Here is a 15,854-nt window from a genome sequence, read left to right as displayed (position 1 = left end):
GGGGCTGTACTGGGCCAACAGTTTTATTATTATTATTTTTGAGTAAGTACCTTTCTGAAGATAACAGCTTTGCACATCCCACAAAGCTACGAGTCGCTGGTGGAGCGAGCACTTTCCCGGTTCCAGAGAGTGCACAGCTTTGCACATCCCACAAAGCTACGAGTCGCTGGTGGAGCGAGCACTTTCCCGGTTCCAGAGAGTGCAGTGTGACGGGAAGACTGCTAATTGCACACGGTGAAAAGGACTATCTGCACCGATAACAATCGCCGGCCGGCTGTAGGGGCCGCTGCAGCGCGTGCTCGGTCTGTGTTCTTCTCATGGCCTTGCATCGTGAAGAGCTTGGGGGAGAACACGAAACCGCTCGTTTCATTTTATTTTGGAGTTTGTAAAGTCATTTGATCGTTTCCTGTCAGGGCTCAATGACGCTGAGAGTCAACCTACTCTAGTCAATCGGGACTCGAGCCTTCTTCCGGTAGTCAGTCACCCGCCAGCGTCGTGACTTGTCCAGGCGGAGATGTCAATTTCGACTCCCCCGCCTGCCCAAACAGAAGCGATGGGATCCGAGGGAGCTTTCCCCCCGGGATACAAGCCATTCAACCCCGAGGAACACGGATTGGAGCGTGGTTTTCGTCTCACAGCCTTCTCAGACTTAAAAGGATGAGGCTGCAAAGTCCCGCAGGAGGCTCTGCTCAAACTCCTGGCGGGACTCGAGCCGAACCGGGTCGACGACCCAGGGAAGGACGGAGACAACGCATCTGAGTTCGCTCAACAGTCGCCCGCCGGCCCTCGGCTTGGTAGGAAAATTATTATTTTATGCATGCTCGCTCGGCTATGCATGACTTTGTTAGCTAGCGTAGCTAAAAAAAAAAAAAAAAAAGAAGCTAACTCAAGTGTACTCGTACGCCGCTGTCACAAACTAGCTAAAGAACGATGAAGCTTTTTGGCTGCCTATCAAGCGCCGAAATGATATAATCGAAAAACAATACAGTAAACACGTAGCCCTGCAAGACAACCAAACGATTGACAAGGTAGTATGAGTCAGCATAATTTGAATTGAGAAAGCAACGGTCATGCTTTCGCTCTACGTCATGTTTTTGTTTTATCCTTCAAGAAATACTAGGGATTGGACTTAATGCAAACGTTGTCGTCACAAACTATTGTGACTCACATGTTTGTAACTGTACATAAGACATATTGTCTTGTTTCTCTCCCACGGCTGATTTTAGGAGTGGGAATGGACTGCTGTGTGATCCCTCTCAGGCATGGCGGACTCTCTTTAGTTCAGACAACAGACTTTTTCTACCCACTTGTGGAAGATCCCTACATGATGGTGAGGATTTTCTTCCATTATACTTAACAGTGAAACAGAATGGCCCTTGGTGTATTTTGCCTGCAAAAATCCTGCCTTGTCTTTGTACTACAGGGCAAGATTGCATGTGCCAATGTCCTCAGTGATCTCTATGCCATGGGCATCACTGAGTGTGATAACATGCTGATGCTGCTCAGTGTTAGCCAGAAGATGGTTGACAAGGTCCTAATTATTTACTTATTTTTCTTTAAATGCTTCATGATGGTTGAGATGATCTAACGGTACTTCATGTGATCACATGACCCAGGACCGAGAGCGTGTCATGCCGCTAATGATTAGAGGATTTCGTGATGCAGCAGAAGAGGGAGGGACTTCAGTCACAGGCGGCCAAACAGTGATCAATCCATGGATCATTATAGGGGGAGTGGCTTCTGTCGTTTGCCAGCCTAATGACTTCATCATGTAAGTCTGGGTCAAGGGTTACTCTTGACAACACTGTGTTTTGTGCTATTCATAAAGGTACAGTGTGGGAGATTGGTGGTGAACTAAGTTAATGCAGCGAATTTTTTTTTCAGCACGCGCACTACGTAGTGTCAGACAGACCATACTTTGCAAGCCTTGTAAATGACATTTCTTATTTCGCATTCGAATTAATGTTATTCAAACACATATGTGGAAAATCTGGTCTGGTTTGAGTCATGCGGTTATAAGTCGACCCCTCTAATATGGGGATTGAAAATGAGGAAGAAAAACTCCACTTGTACTCGGGAGAAACACAATATGGTACCTCACACCACGTTCTTCTATTTACGATTGGCATAGAAACAAACCTTCTTTTTCCTCTTCTGTTCTTATGTGCGATTGGTAGACGGACCAGACACTCGCTAAGCTGCACACAAGAGGCATACCGCCCTCCGAAACGCGATTTGAATTAAGTTTCGTGACGTTTTCCTGCTTCGGCTTCCCGTAGCTAAAAGAAACATCTATCTGAGCAGTGCTGCCCATGTAGTCTTATTGGTGTTTACTAGACCTATGATTACATTTTCAAAAAGTTGTTGATGTGATAAAATACATGAATTTGAATGTTAGTGAAATTGATGGTGGGGGTTTTAAAATGACTAACTCACTAAATTCTACCCACAATACCTTTAAATCATAGTTAAACCAGCAAACGCGATTTCTTTTTTCTTTTAAAGTTACAGTTCTATTTGATCGCATCTTTTAAAAGTGCCTTTTTCCCCCATAATGTGCTTCAAAAAGCTTTAAAGGGTTTTTGTTTGAATTGGAGTGCAATACTGATTGACAGGTCACTTTTTCAAAGTCTCTCTCTCTTCTCTCTTCTCTAGGCCAGACGGTGCTGTCCCAGGTGATGTCTTGGTCCTCACAAAGCCTTTGGGGACACAGGTGGCTGTTAATGCTCACCAGTGGCTGGAACAGGTCGGCACTATTCAATGTAGTCAAAAAGGATAAGGCGTGCTCTACTATTATTCGAATGTAATCCCTCCTCCAATGTGTGCGCTTGAATGGTTTTGTCTAACCAGCCTGATCGGTGGAACAAGATCAAGCTAGTCATCACCAAGCAGGAAGTTAAGGAGGCCTATCAGGAAGCTATGTTCTCAATGGCAACACTTAACCGTACAGGTATGCATCTGTCTTCTGGCAGTTTATTTAATTTCAGACCCATTTTTCAAATCATATTTACATTTCCGCTCTTTACCCAGAACATTGTTTCTTGCTTTTGACTCAATAAAAGGATTAAGAGCAGACTTTAAAAAAAAAATCACAAAATCTAGATGATGTCAAAGCTAGCTACAATTCCTATCAAGGAGGCAGGAACGACAAACATTTCAATTAAGAGGTTGACAAGCGTTGTCTTTTTTTTGGTGTTTTGCACACGCAACATGTGTAGAAAAATCACAAGACCGACTTGTCACCGTGTTTTCATTTTCCCTCCAGCGGCAGGTCTCATGCACAAGTTCCAGGCCCATGCCGCAACAGACGTGACAGGCTTTGGTTTGTTGGGGCATGCCAACAATCTGGCAGCACAGCAACGCAACGACGTGGCCTTTGTCATCCACAACCTCCCCATCATAGCCAAAATGGCTGCCGTCAGCAAAGCATGTGGAAACATATTCAATTTGGTTCAGGGCACATCGTCTGAGACATCTGGTAGGAACGCAGACAAAAGCAGTAACTATAATTGCTAGGAAACATCTAGGAAGGTTGAAATTATGATATAGCTTGACCCGTCAAATGTAATGTTAAAAATGAGCAAAAGCTAACTGTTTGCCGGTTCGTACCATTGACTTTGATACTTTGATTGTTGGGCCCTGTGTCCTTTTAAGCTAGTATTTCGAGTGCCTATGTGACACTATCTCTCGCTCGCTTTCGTTCATCTTCCCCCTCCTCCCCTTTTCTCCCTTTTGTAGGTGGCCTGTTGGTTTGTCTACCCAGAGAGCAGGCCGCCAAGTTTTGTTCGGAGATGAAGAGCCAGAGCTCAGGGGCTGGAGGTCAGGGTGCCTGGATCATTGGAATTGTGGAAAAAGGAGACCGTCGCGCTCGCATCATCGACAAGCCCCGTATCATTGAGGTTCCACCGCGAGGAAGCCAAGTGGCTAATCAGGACAACAACTCTGCCAGCCCTTTAACCGGATCCAATTTGTCCTAGACTGTGTGGTTCGTTTTGTGTGCGAGTTGAGGATGTTGTCAATCTCTTGTAGAAAGCATAGCTCTCCGCTAAAAATGTTTCCCTGTCGTAGTTGGATATGGACCTACAGGTGACCTTGCCTCAAATAATGCTGTACTATTATCCTGGAGACCGGCTCGTTTTAGGAACGGTCATCTTCAGTGATTGGAAAGACGACAAAATGACCACGCCAGAAAGATAGCATTCCAAATCGTCCTTGCCAAATTCAAGGATGAAAATTCTTATCATGTGAGAGTGGATGTTTGTGTATGGATGCTTTTCGTGTAACGTGGGGCGCTGTGATTTATTCGCTGGGTTTGAAAAGGGGGCTGATATTAATGTGTCGAAAATCCAATCGTGCCACAAATGGAATTGCGCATCTGTCTCGTCTCTGGCATACGCCTTACGGTCCAGAGGAAGGCTTGAGCAGCTTCCTCAGGACAAGGGGCACCAGATGCAGATGGCCCCTTTCGGCTAGTTGGTCATCCAACACCAAGTCGCTCATGTTTTTTCAGTTTATGAAACTCTGCCTTATAAACTCCAGCCAAGGGGAGAGGTGGAGTGGATGCCTATCAATGGAAGAGCATGGCAGACTTGGCTTGCTGGGGGGCTTAAGCTGTTTGTAGATTTTCTGCTTTTCATAATCAATACAAACAAATAAATAAAAACCTTGTGCACCTTTTTTTTGGGCATTCAAGTAAAAAAATAAATAAATAAACAAGAACTTGTTTTTTTCCTGTTGTTGCAGCGAATGTTGTGGTTGTACATTAACAGACTTAACTATTGTATGTCGTTACAAAGAGCGAAAAATAATGATCTACGTGATAGGCGGGAGAGTACGGAAAATTCACCTAAACGGAAGATCTCTATGAACGCAAGTACGAGAATAAATTGCGGCATCTAATGCACTTCCTCAAAATACTGCAAGTTGGCTTGCATATCTAATATACAAACTCAAATACATATCAAAAGTAACCTACAACGAAGTTTCACTCATATTTTTGTTATTAGATTTTAAAGCTATATCAGAAAGGAAGCAGGGTTTCGTATGGTATGCCGTAATATTTACTTTCGAACCTTCCCAACGCCAGGGGGCAGCAGATATATGAACTGAAAACGCAGAATAAGAAAATAGAGAAGCGCTATGTCAATGACAAAACAAACATTTTGCCTGGTCCGAAGACAGGTTAAGCGGTGAGAGTTTGCGAGGTAAATACTTCAAGCACGTTTAAATTGTTGTGCTGCGTATTGATACACACACACTTGTATGTGACTTAGGGATGTTTGAAACCTAGGCGGCATAATTTAACAACATCATTTGTGACCGCGAAATGTGATAGGTTTTCTGCGTCCACCATGCCATATCTGGGCAATGAGGACACGGTGAGGGACCTGAGGAGAGCTCTGGCCAACCCTCACCTCCAGTCTGATCAGCTGCGTTACAGGAACGCCATTCTCAGAGTCATCAGGTTGATTGGAGAACACGCACATTATACACTCACTCGTTCTAATTTTCAGGTGGGGAGTTTGACTCTCCAAAGGGTATTTCTCGATCCGAGAGATTTTTTTGAATAATGGCAAAAAGGGGGACCATATTTTGATTTCGAAAAAGAGCACATTGTTTCGTAATATTGATATTATTGTAATATTTAACATGGAACCAAAGACATTTTATTATTAGCTACTGAAATATTTTATTTTCACGCAGAAAAAAAGGCTCAAAGAATACTCTTATGTAATTATGTTAGTGTTACAATGCTGCTCGATACAGTTTTCTTAGTGGATGGGAATGCGCATTTAGGATTGCGTCTGATTGATCAAATAAATAGAACAGAATAATTAATAATAGCTCTCTTTTGAAGTCTTACTTGACAAATAATTAATTAGACAACGTTCCAAATAAACCAATGTTCCAAATATTTTTTTTATATTGCATTAGTGCAAATAATAAAACAGTAGTCTGTTGCAGATCACGATCCAATCTTTACAATAAATCAGCTCATTAGTTAGGTACTGTATGTATATTAGAGATGGGGTGATGAAGATCTCGTGATCACAGAGATTTCAGCCAGGCGTTTGAAGCACGTTTCGAGTAGTCTTTCTCACTCGGCCGACACAGGCTCCAGCATCTCTGTGTCAAACCTCCCTCTCTACCATACATTACCTTCCATTCTCACATCATCTCCGTGTCTCACTCCCATGCCTTCCCTTTTGTGTCTCAGGCTGATGTCACAGGGTGTGGATGTATCCAGCCTGTTCAGTGAGATGGTCAAAGCATGCGCCACAGTAGACATTGTCCAGAAAAAACTGGTCTATGTCTTCCTGTGCTCCTATGCTTCTTTGAACCCAGAGCTCTCTCTGCTGGTCATCAACACACTGAGGAAGGACTGTCAGGATCCTAACCCGATGGTCCGCAGCTTGGCTCTAAGAAACATGACCAACCTGAGGTGACTCACATACTCTTGAGTCCATCGTCCAAGTCATCCTTTTGGATCTGGTGATTAAATTCTTAAATTGTAATTTGGCTTTGTGTGATTCAGATTACCCAGTTTGACGGAGTATGTGGAACAGCCTCTAACTACAGGACTGAGGGACAGAGCGGCTTGCGTGCGACGGGTCGCTGTGCTTGGTTGGGCCAAACTGCACAATCTCCAAACCAATTCTGACATAGGTGTGGTGTTTTGCATCGGAAGGCTGAAATGGACATATATTGTGAACATTTCGGATTTTTTTGATCAGATATGACTAAGATGAAGCTTGAAGGAAATCGTTACACGTCAGAAGTGCTGGAATATAATTATGGTTATAATTTGGACAGATCCTTCAGTGGTGAATGAGTTGTACAGCCTTCTCAGAGACACAGATCCTGTAGTGATGGTCAACTCCCTTCGAGCTTTGGAGGAGATCCTCAAGGAGGAAGGAGGGATTGCGATCAACAAACCAATCGCTCATCACCTTCTAAACAGGTTGCAAAAATTTTAAATAACCTGTGTTACAACAAACGCATGTAATAAAACGTGGAACGTTTGGCTCCGGTTCATAGAATTGTTTTTTTAACCTGAAGGAAATTTTCACAGCTGTGTATTTTGTGTTGCGCGTTTTATATGCCATTGAGTAGCAGACTATACACAGGGAACAGGAAGTATGATGATGTGCTGAATGCTACAGTATTTCCCAGTACTAAACAGTATATCCGTCATGACATACAATAATACCATTGCAGAGTATTTTTTGTAGGAACTACTTTGCCCTTTGAAAAACAGTGTCATGTTTATGAAATAAACAATAATCACTTTTAACTTACTCCACAGTACACGACAATCATTTGAAATGATCGTTGAGACATCCAACCAGAACTCTATAGTGCAAATAACATGATTGCATCAATGATTTGTTTTTCCAGCCCGTGCGATTAAAAATGTCATGTGGAGAGTTTGCAAATACGTATAGTTTAGTCCCTGTTTATCTTTACTACATATGGAAGCATGATACATAAATTAGGACAACTATTCATCAGCATTCATGGTTTTTCAGGGGAAAAATGGTGGTTAATGTAAATGTAAATAAATAGCTGACATGAAGAACTTCTTTTGTGTCCCAACCCTAGGCTGAAGGATTGTGACGTCTGGGGTCAGAGCGATGTGCTTAAGATCCTCCAGCGCTACCAGCCTCAGTCTGAAGATGAGCTTTTCGACATCCTCTCTATGCTGGACTCCTCCTTGGTCAGCCCTCACCCGATGGTCATGGCATCCACGTTGAGACTCTTCCTCAGCCTATGCTCAGCTTTGCCTGCAGTCACCCTGGCGGCTCTGGAACGAGTACAACCCCCCCTGCTGGCTGCTTGTGGGAGTGCGTCCAGAGAAATCAGGTTTACTGTGCTCTGCCACATTCAGGCAAGTGCGTTGTAAATACAGTAATGATGGTTGATGATGATGGTTTTTCCTTTGTCTAGTATGACTGAAACTTGTGCTGGTTTAATTTTCATGCAGCATTATGTTGGTATATCATATATGTTCGTAATATTGACTGTTTGCTCCAGTGGAATTATTGCCTGGATTTATTCACAATGTCAAAAGGACAGACTATATTTTATGATAGGCACACTTTACAGCATAAGGAAAAAAATACAGCTGTAAGCAAGTGCATATGATGTGTAGTCAGGCAATGGTTTGATTATGCTAATGGTAGGGCTATAGAGCAATAACTTACGGTGAAGCTCATTGTATTTCCTGTATGAGCATCTCAATAACCATCTACTGTAGGTTCGAGATTTGATCATGTTTCAGTACATGCAGCCAGTGCTTGGTAAACAATGCTGCAAATATCGATAAGTGGAAGTGCTTGGTATTGTTGCTGTTAATGCAATATAAAGATGTGACGCACATTTGGGAAGAACAGTCGTTTGATCTTCACTGATGCATGTTGTGATCCCGTACAGTTGCTGCTACGGTCTGTCCCTAGCCTGATGGGAGCACACTACAAACGTTTTTTCTGTGGCTATGCTGAGCCAGCATATATCAAGCAAAGAAAGATGCAGGTAGGTGTGCCTGTTTGTCCTTGTTGAATGTCTCTATTTCTGAATGAGTATTAGTACTACTCTAATGAGTATAAGCAAATTGCCGTTGGATGTCCTAGATGAGTAGACACAGAGCTGAGTCACTGCTGGAAGTGCTCATAGCTGCACGCCTTCCGCGAGCGCTTCGGTGGCTCCCGGCACGCCCCCCACGAAGCAAACCGCGAAAAAGAACACACAGAGGATGCCCTGCAGTGGGTCCTCTTCCAACTGAAGTAGATCTACGTCATGTCGATTGAGATCAGAAACCTGCCACAGCTGTCGCCCAGTCCGTGGCGTGCACTCCCCGAAAAGCTCGCATCTCAAAGAACATGCCAGGGGACGCGGAAGTCCCCGTGCACCAACTGCAGTTGTGTGAGACCACGCCCGTCGTTTTTTTGTCAGTGCAGATGGTCCTTTGTACAATCTACTTTTAGCACATGCAAAATGGACTTGGCATGATCTTGCTGACATAAACAAGGACGTCCCTGGAAAAGGCAATGCTTGCTCCAAAACTATGATGTACCTTTTGGTTTGATGGTGCCCTCAGCGATGTGTGAGTTGCCAATGTCATAGGCACTAACACACCCCATACCATCACAAAAGTTGGCTTTTGAACTGCTAACAATCTGGATGGTTTTTTTCCTCTTTTGCCCTGAGTACGCAACGCTCATGACTCTCAAAAACAATTTGAAATGTGGACTCATATGCTCATAGCACACTTTTCCCCTTTGCATCTGTCCATTTCAAATGAGTTTGGGCCCAGAGAAGGGAACAGCATTTTTATATGTTGTTGTTGTAAGGGTTTTGCCTTGCATGGCAGTTGTAACTTACACTTATAGACGGAGCGACCAATTGTGTTAACTGACAACGCTTTTCTGAAGTGTTCATAAGCCCACGCCGCAATATATGGTGCTGTACACAGTGATGTCAGTTTGCACTGCAGTGCCGCCTGAGAGATCGAAGATCACAAGAATTCAGTGTTGGCTTTTGGCCTTGCATAAAAGAAAGTTCTTCACATTCTCGAAATCTTTTTATGATATGATGGACTTTACGTGAAGGAATCGCTAAGTTCCTTGCAATTAAATGTTGAGAAACATTGTTCTTTAACTGTTGGACAACTTTTTTTCACGCAGTTTCACACAAAGTGGTGAGCCTCGCCCCATCTTTACTTGTGAAGGAATGATGGATGGGGGATTCTCCTTATATACTGTCATGGCATTCACCCGTTTACAATTAACCTGTCCGCTCAGTTGAATGTTCCAAAAAGGTGTTCTTTGAGCATTCAACTACTTTGATTTTTGTTGCTCATCCCAGCTTTTTTGAAACAGCCATTCATATTCAAATGACCAACTATTTGCACAAAAACAATGAAGTTATCATCTTAAACATAAAATATCTTGCCTTTTGTAGTATATTCAGTTGGCTATAGGTTGAAGATAATTTGCAAATCAATGTACTCTATCTTGATTTGTTTTCCACAAAGTCCCAACTTCATTGGAATTAGGATTATCAATTTCTACACAGGATGGAGAATATAGAGACACAATGACCTTTTAGCAGGTTTGGAGTGTGCCTTAGGTACAATTATATCATAGTATCAACAGGACCAGGCAAGTCCTCTCACGATAGTAATATGAGTACTGTTGTGTTTGCAGGTGCTGGTAGAGCTGGTAAATGATGACAATGTCATAATGATACTGGATGAACTGAAAGAATACTGTACCGATGTCAACACGGATACTGCACAGGCTGCAATATCAGCCGTCGGTAAACAACCACTCACTTTGCATAATGTTACGGTGTGGACTTTAGTTGTTTACATGGTCTTTGTTGCTTAAAGGAGTTTTAACCGACATTGAAGCACTCATCCCTCCAAGTGAACCAGCGTGTTAGATAGTCATCAATTTTGTTATGACATATAACAGCTCAACGCAGTCTAATATCAATGAAAAAAATGTCTGGGGCTGCCCTAATTGAAAACAGATTAATTTTGTTTAACGGCTGTTATCGTATATATGCAAAGTATCATGAGCAAAATTGTAGGATACCTGATGGGATGCGCAGTGATTGTCCTTGACTGTTCATTTCTAGTTCTCATACGGAGTAACTTGCAGGTCGTATTGGGCGGAGCTACAGTGACAGATGTCTAGTACTTCTCACTGGACTGCTCGGGCTCAAGCAAGAGAATATTACGTCTGGTAATCAGAATGTCTACATGTGCTGAGCACAATTTGGTTAAAATGATTTTGGGGGAGACCTATTTGAATGAGTGTTACTGAAAACCGCCTCTGGTTCCTTTCTCTACAGCTGTGGTGCAGACAATGCGGGACTTAGTTTGGGTTTGTCCTCAGTGCAGTGAAACGGTGTGTTCTGCTCTAGAAGGGTGCGAGGAGATGCTGCAGGACAGCCAGGTAAGGCTGACCTGAGACTATTGCTTCATACCCACCAGCCAAACAACAAAATGAAGTCATGCAACTTTGTGCAAAGATGTCACAGTAACACTTTGGCAATTATAACTTTAACAATTATAAAAACATGTATTTAAACCGTGCTCGAGTTTTAATTTTCAATTAACAGCATGAGCAGACCAGGAGTTGCTTCATGTTCTAATGAGGTTATACCCCGCCAACTGACCGAGGACAGCTGGGATAGCCTCCAGGATGTCTGCAACCCTCGTGAGGATTATTGGTCAATATGATGGATGGTTTAGAACAACGGTTCTCAACCTTTTTTCAGTGATGTGCCACCTGTGAAATATCTTTTCAGCCAAGTACCCCTTAACCAGTGCAAAGCATTTTGGGGTAAAAATAAAATAAACATGATTTATTAAACCTCAGACCCTTTCAAACTTCATTTGTATTGGTCTACAACAAAATAATTAACGCCGTATCCTCTTTTGGATCATAGAAGAATTATGTTGTCAAAAAGAAATAACTGAATGAATAAATGAATATGAATTAATATTTTTCCACCAAAAAAAAAAAAAAAAAATCTATGCAAAGTGTCAAACCTGTTCTATCTATCTGTCTAGATAGATTGATTCAATAATTATTTTAAGGGGCTTTTTGCAAGTTTGTTTCATTAAAAATCTAGAGTACCCCCTAAAGTTCCATCAAGTATCCCTAGGGGTACAATTACTCGCATTTTAGAACCATTTGTTTAAAACATTAAAATTTGTGATTTAAGTTAATGGGCATCAATTTTATGCAGATTTTCTGTATTCATGGGCCTGTCAGTCTTCCCCATGAATAGCAGGTGTCCACCGTACCGCCTGTTAGGTTCATCCTGAAATTTAACCCAAAGGTCACATTTTTAGATGAGGGTATTGCATCTATTTTACATGAAAATGTGAGTCAAATGAGACATATTCTTTTGCATATTCTCTTCTCCCGCCAGGGCAAGCAGGCCTTGCTCTGGTTGCTTGGAACATATGGTGACAGAGTCTCCAGTGCCCCCTACATGCTGGAGGTGTTCATTGACAGAATAAGGTGTGAGACCTCACCGGCAGTCAAGATGGAACTACTGACTGCAACCTTGAGGCTGTTTTTGTGCCGTCCCGCTGAGACTCAGGACATGCTTGGAAGGTTGCTGCATTATGGCATAGGTTTGTTGTTCGCCGGTGGGAAACTGAAGAAAAAAGGAGTCTGTCACTTTCAAAATTCAAAATTTTGGTTTACAGATGAAGAGATTGACATGTGCGTACGTGATCAAGCCCTCCTCTATTATCGCCTTTTGCAATGTGGCGTTGAAGAGACGCGCAAAGTGCTCCAGGGTAGGAGGTCGGACCCTTCCCTTGGTGTTCTTATCGGCCGTCCTGCAGAGCCTGTCGGTCATTGGGCTCACATCTTCAACACACTGAAGCCTCTCTGCCGGAGCATCTCAGAAACGGAATCAGTAAACAGCACAAGCTGTCAGCACACAGCAATTGATCCCAGCGCTGACCTCTCAGACACCCTTAACTCGTGTCATCTTGAGAGCGTTCAGTCAGGTGAGTTTAACATGAAATAAGTGTGACAATATTTTTTGTGTCCTTAACACCAAGGTGAGACTTTGAAACTTACCGGTAAGTCCTTTCATTTTTTTGGGCCTGAGATAAAATCTCTCTCTCGCTCTCGCTCGCTCTCTCTCTCTCTCTCTCTCTCTCTCTATTTATATATCATGAGAGAGAGTATATAATACATACAGTACTTGTTTTGTATTTCATTGTTTTTTTATTTATTTTTTTAAAATCAATCCAATCAGTGTTCCTAAGAAGCACAATAATATCTGAGCAGCCATATTAACGAGCAGTAGACTCTCATGTTGCGTTGAATACAAATGGAAATTTTAGGATTTCAAATTTTGTTTTGTTTCTTTTATATGCTAAGTCATTTTCTTGATGGCCACGTATTATTTGGTGTGTTTGTTTTGAAGTTGGCCTTTTCTGCACAGCATTACATCATCAGTGTGTGATGTGATGATGTGTCTCTTCCATGGCCGTGCACATCCAGCATAGCTCCGCATTTGTATATATTTGTTTTCCCCCAAATCTTTGCAATGATTTCTATCTTATTTTTCCTACTGCATTTAAATGGCTGTTAATTGTTTCATGATTTTTGATATTCCGGGCCCGGCTGGGTCCCGACCCACTGTATAGTTGAAGCGACTTTAAGTCAACGTCCATGGCATTTGCTCGAAATGTGAAGAGACACTCACCCGGTTATCCATAAACCATATCCACATCATGAGTTAGAGCGGTAAATCTGGTATTTCCAAATGGCGTAACTGTTATGATAGGTCATATGAATGTCAACAAGTGTTATTGTTCAAGGTGACTCTCTAGTCTCTGCTCTTTAGAAATTTTCTGTAATTTTCTTATTGGTATGCGTGCACAACATTTAATCATTCTATCATGTGTTTTTACAGTATGATGGCGGCAGTTGTAATGTTTCAGTTACTTCTTTCTTCTCCAGAGATGGATGCCGAGCAGCCAACGTCCCCTGCAGACGCGTTGTCGACTAGCCCCATCGTCCCCCTCAGCTTGCTTCCGGCTTTAACTCCAGGAGATTTTGAGCGTCTGTGGCTGCAAGGTAGCACGCTGTCGACGAAAGGCCATGTTCTCACAAGCGGAGTTAATTATCATCTAGAGGCTTTTAGTTTCAGATGAGCCAGCCTTTTGTGCGGCACCTTGATTCCTCTATCAATCTTTAATGAAAGGTGCGCCTTGTGTTTCAAGACTAAACAAACATGTTGCCGTGCTTTGCAAGGGGATGCCTGCTGGAAAAGATTAGATCTGAGTGCGGACAGAATATACAATATGAGCTTATCTATTCACCATACATCGTTGTTCTATTTTGACCTCTGAATTTTATCCAATACATACCGTTTGTTCTGTTATTGTTCTGACTTTGTATATGTCAGCCTGAAAAACACAATTAGTGACAGTCTACAAGGTGCTATCATAAAACATCGGAACTTAAAATTGTGTGGAGTTGTGGACTGTAATCCTGTGATTTCATCACAGCATATAAGACTCCAAATGAGGAAGTACCCAACATGAGAGTAGCCTGATTTAGCGGTACAGTATTCAGCAAAATTCATGACACATTCGTATTTTGTCATCCCCCTCATCCTAGGTGTCGAGAACGCTGAAGACGGTATGACGGAACATGTGAAGTGTTGCAATGTCACTCGCTGTTCACCGCAAAGCTTTCAGGCCGCCATGCAACTGGTCAACATCCAGACACTTGCCTTCACGCCGCCAGAAGTACTCCCCTGGAGGGTCTACCTGTACACGCACACTCAATCCCCTCCCCACAGCACACTCATACTGGGAGAGTTGCTTTATACAGGTCCGGCAAACGAAGGGGGTGGTGCACAGGAAGGCACCAAAGATAACGAGAATGCAAATAAAAGAGGGGTGGGGGAACAAACACAGAGACAAGTAAATAATGACGATGGAGACGTGTCAGGAAGCGGGAACAGCTGCGAGTTGTTCAGTGACAATGGACAAATAACAGAAGTAAAACTGACTCTAAAGCAGCAACCGAAAGAGGAGAACGCCCTGATGGGGTTCCTCTCTATACTCACCTCTGTACTTCATACGTTGTCTTCTGAGAGGGAATGAATGTGCTTCACTCAGACAAATTAGCATGCTTTTTTTTTTCCTTATTAATTTTGACGGTGAACCACTGTATATTGCGGTATCTTAATATTTCGTGCTTAACGCTTGTATAACATGTTGTTTAGTATGCGTGCATGTTATTTAGTATGCTTGGTGTTTTCATTTTGTCTGCATTTGTTTTCTGTTTCGAATGGATGTGTTCTCAGTTACAGCATTTGAATGACGTGTTCGAGAGAGAGGTGCGGCAGAGCGAGAGTGACGCGGATTGAATTGGCGAATGCAAGAATAAATGAGTGACGTGGATTGAATTGGGAAACAAAAATAATCAAGACAAGACTTGACTACGCACTGGCCCATTCGCATTGTGCCATTTAGTAGGAAGACTGCAGAGTTAGGACTCATGGCTTTACCCTTCGAAGAGTCTAAAATTGTGATGAAGTTCATTATTTTCCATAATGTAATGATAAAAATTAAAACTTTCATATGTTTTACATTCATCGCACACCAACTGAAATGTTTTAGGTTTTTGTTTTAATAGTGATAATTTTGGCATACAGCTCATGAAAACTGAAAAAATTGGCCCTGGGGTGCCATGTCAGCTGCTGGTGTTGGCCCTCTGTGTTTTAATCTTGGACAGGGTCAATGCAGCTAGCTATCAGGAGATGAGAACTTCATGGTGATGAAGATTTCCTTTTTCCGAACAACCTGGCTTCTGCTCAGAACCTCTGCTAAAACCACTGGTAAATGGTGTACAGTGCACAGTTGGCCTACCAACTCTCCTGACCCGAACCCCATAGAGAATCTGGCATATTGTGAAGGTGAAATTGAGAGACACCAGACCCAACGCTTTGGATGAGCTTAAGATTGCTATCGAAGCATCCTGGGCCTCCAAAACACCTTAGCTGCTGTCAATTCTGCAAAAGGATTCCCGACCGAGTATTGAGTGCATAACCGAACATAATTCTTTGAAAAGGTTGACTTTTTTTGTATTAAAAAAAAAACAAAAACGCTTTTATGGGTCGGGTGAAACATGCTAATTTTTTGAGGATGGTTTTTTTTTTTTTTTTTTACCAAAGTCATAATTATTAAAACTATAAAAGGCTTGAACCACTTCTGTTGTGTGTAATCAATCTAATATGCTTGAGAAGGACTAGGATAATACAGTACATCAGTCTACGTGTCATGGTGGGCCGTCCCACCG

At 42.5% G+C, this 15,854-nt stretch overlaps 2 protein-coding genes across 3 annotated transcripts; both read left to right on the top strand.

The window, feature by feature from the left end:
* The first annotated feature begins 338 nt into the window (after positions 1 to 338).
* Positions 339 to 4,730, top strand: sephs3 (selenophosphate synthetase 3). The gene is made up of 8 exons (XM_088409015.1): positions 339 to 794; positions 1,227 to 1,330; positions 1,424 to 1,531; positions 1,617 to 1,771; positions 2,656 to 2,746; positions 2,851 to 2,950; positions 3,266 to 3,478; positions 3,739 to 4,730. The coding sequence occupies exons 1-8, from the start codon at positions 515 to 517 to the stop codon at positions 3,975 to 3,977; spliced, it is 1,290 nt and encodes a 429-aa protein (XP_088265141.1). The 5' UTR covers positions 339 to 514; the 3' UTR covers positions 3,978 to 4,730.
* A 377-nt stretch (positions 4,731 to 5,107) lies between these two features.
* Positions 5,108 to 15,161, top strand: ap4b1 (adaptor related protein complex 4 subunit beta 1). 2 transcript variants are annotated; one of them, XM_088407839.1, is made up of 14 exons: positions 5,108 to 5,204; positions 5,336 to 5,464; positions 6,218 to 6,442; positions 6,536 to 6,666; positions 6,814 to 6,961; positions 7,603 to 7,888; positions 8,434 to 8,532; positions 10,206 to 10,317; positions 10,665 to 10,748; positions 10,858 to 10,961; positions 11,947 to 12,154; positions 12,230 to 12,538; positions 13,503 to 13,619; positions 14,166 to 15,161. In XM_088407839.1, exons 2-14 carry the CDS (start codon positions 5,352 to 5,354, stop codon positions 14,654 to 14,656), a joined length of 2,427 nt encoding a protein of 808 aa, XP_088263965.1. In that variant the 5' UTR covers positions 5,108 to 5,204; positions 5,336 to 5,351; the 3' UTR covers positions 14,657 to 15,161. The 2 variants fall into 2 exon arrangements, with proteins under 2 accessions (XP_088263965.1, XP_088263966.1); XM_088407840.1 differs by lacking the exon at positions 5,336 to 5,464 and having other exon boundaries at positions 5,143 to 5,204.
* Positions 15,162 to 15,854: the final 693 nt, after the last annotated feature.

The sequence above is a fragment of the Hippichthys cyanospilos genome, chromosome 2 (genome assembly GCF_059441005.1).
Source record: "Hippichthys cyanospilos isolate Australia breed blue-spotted pipefish chromosome 2, RoL_Hcya_1.0, whole genome shotgun sequence".
In the NCBI taxonomy this organism is placed as follows: Eukaryota; Metazoa; Chordata; class Actinopteri; order Syngnathiformes; family Syngnathidae; genus Hippichthys; species Hippichthys cyanospilos.
This window is presented reverse-complemented; position numbering and strand designations above follow the sequence as displayed.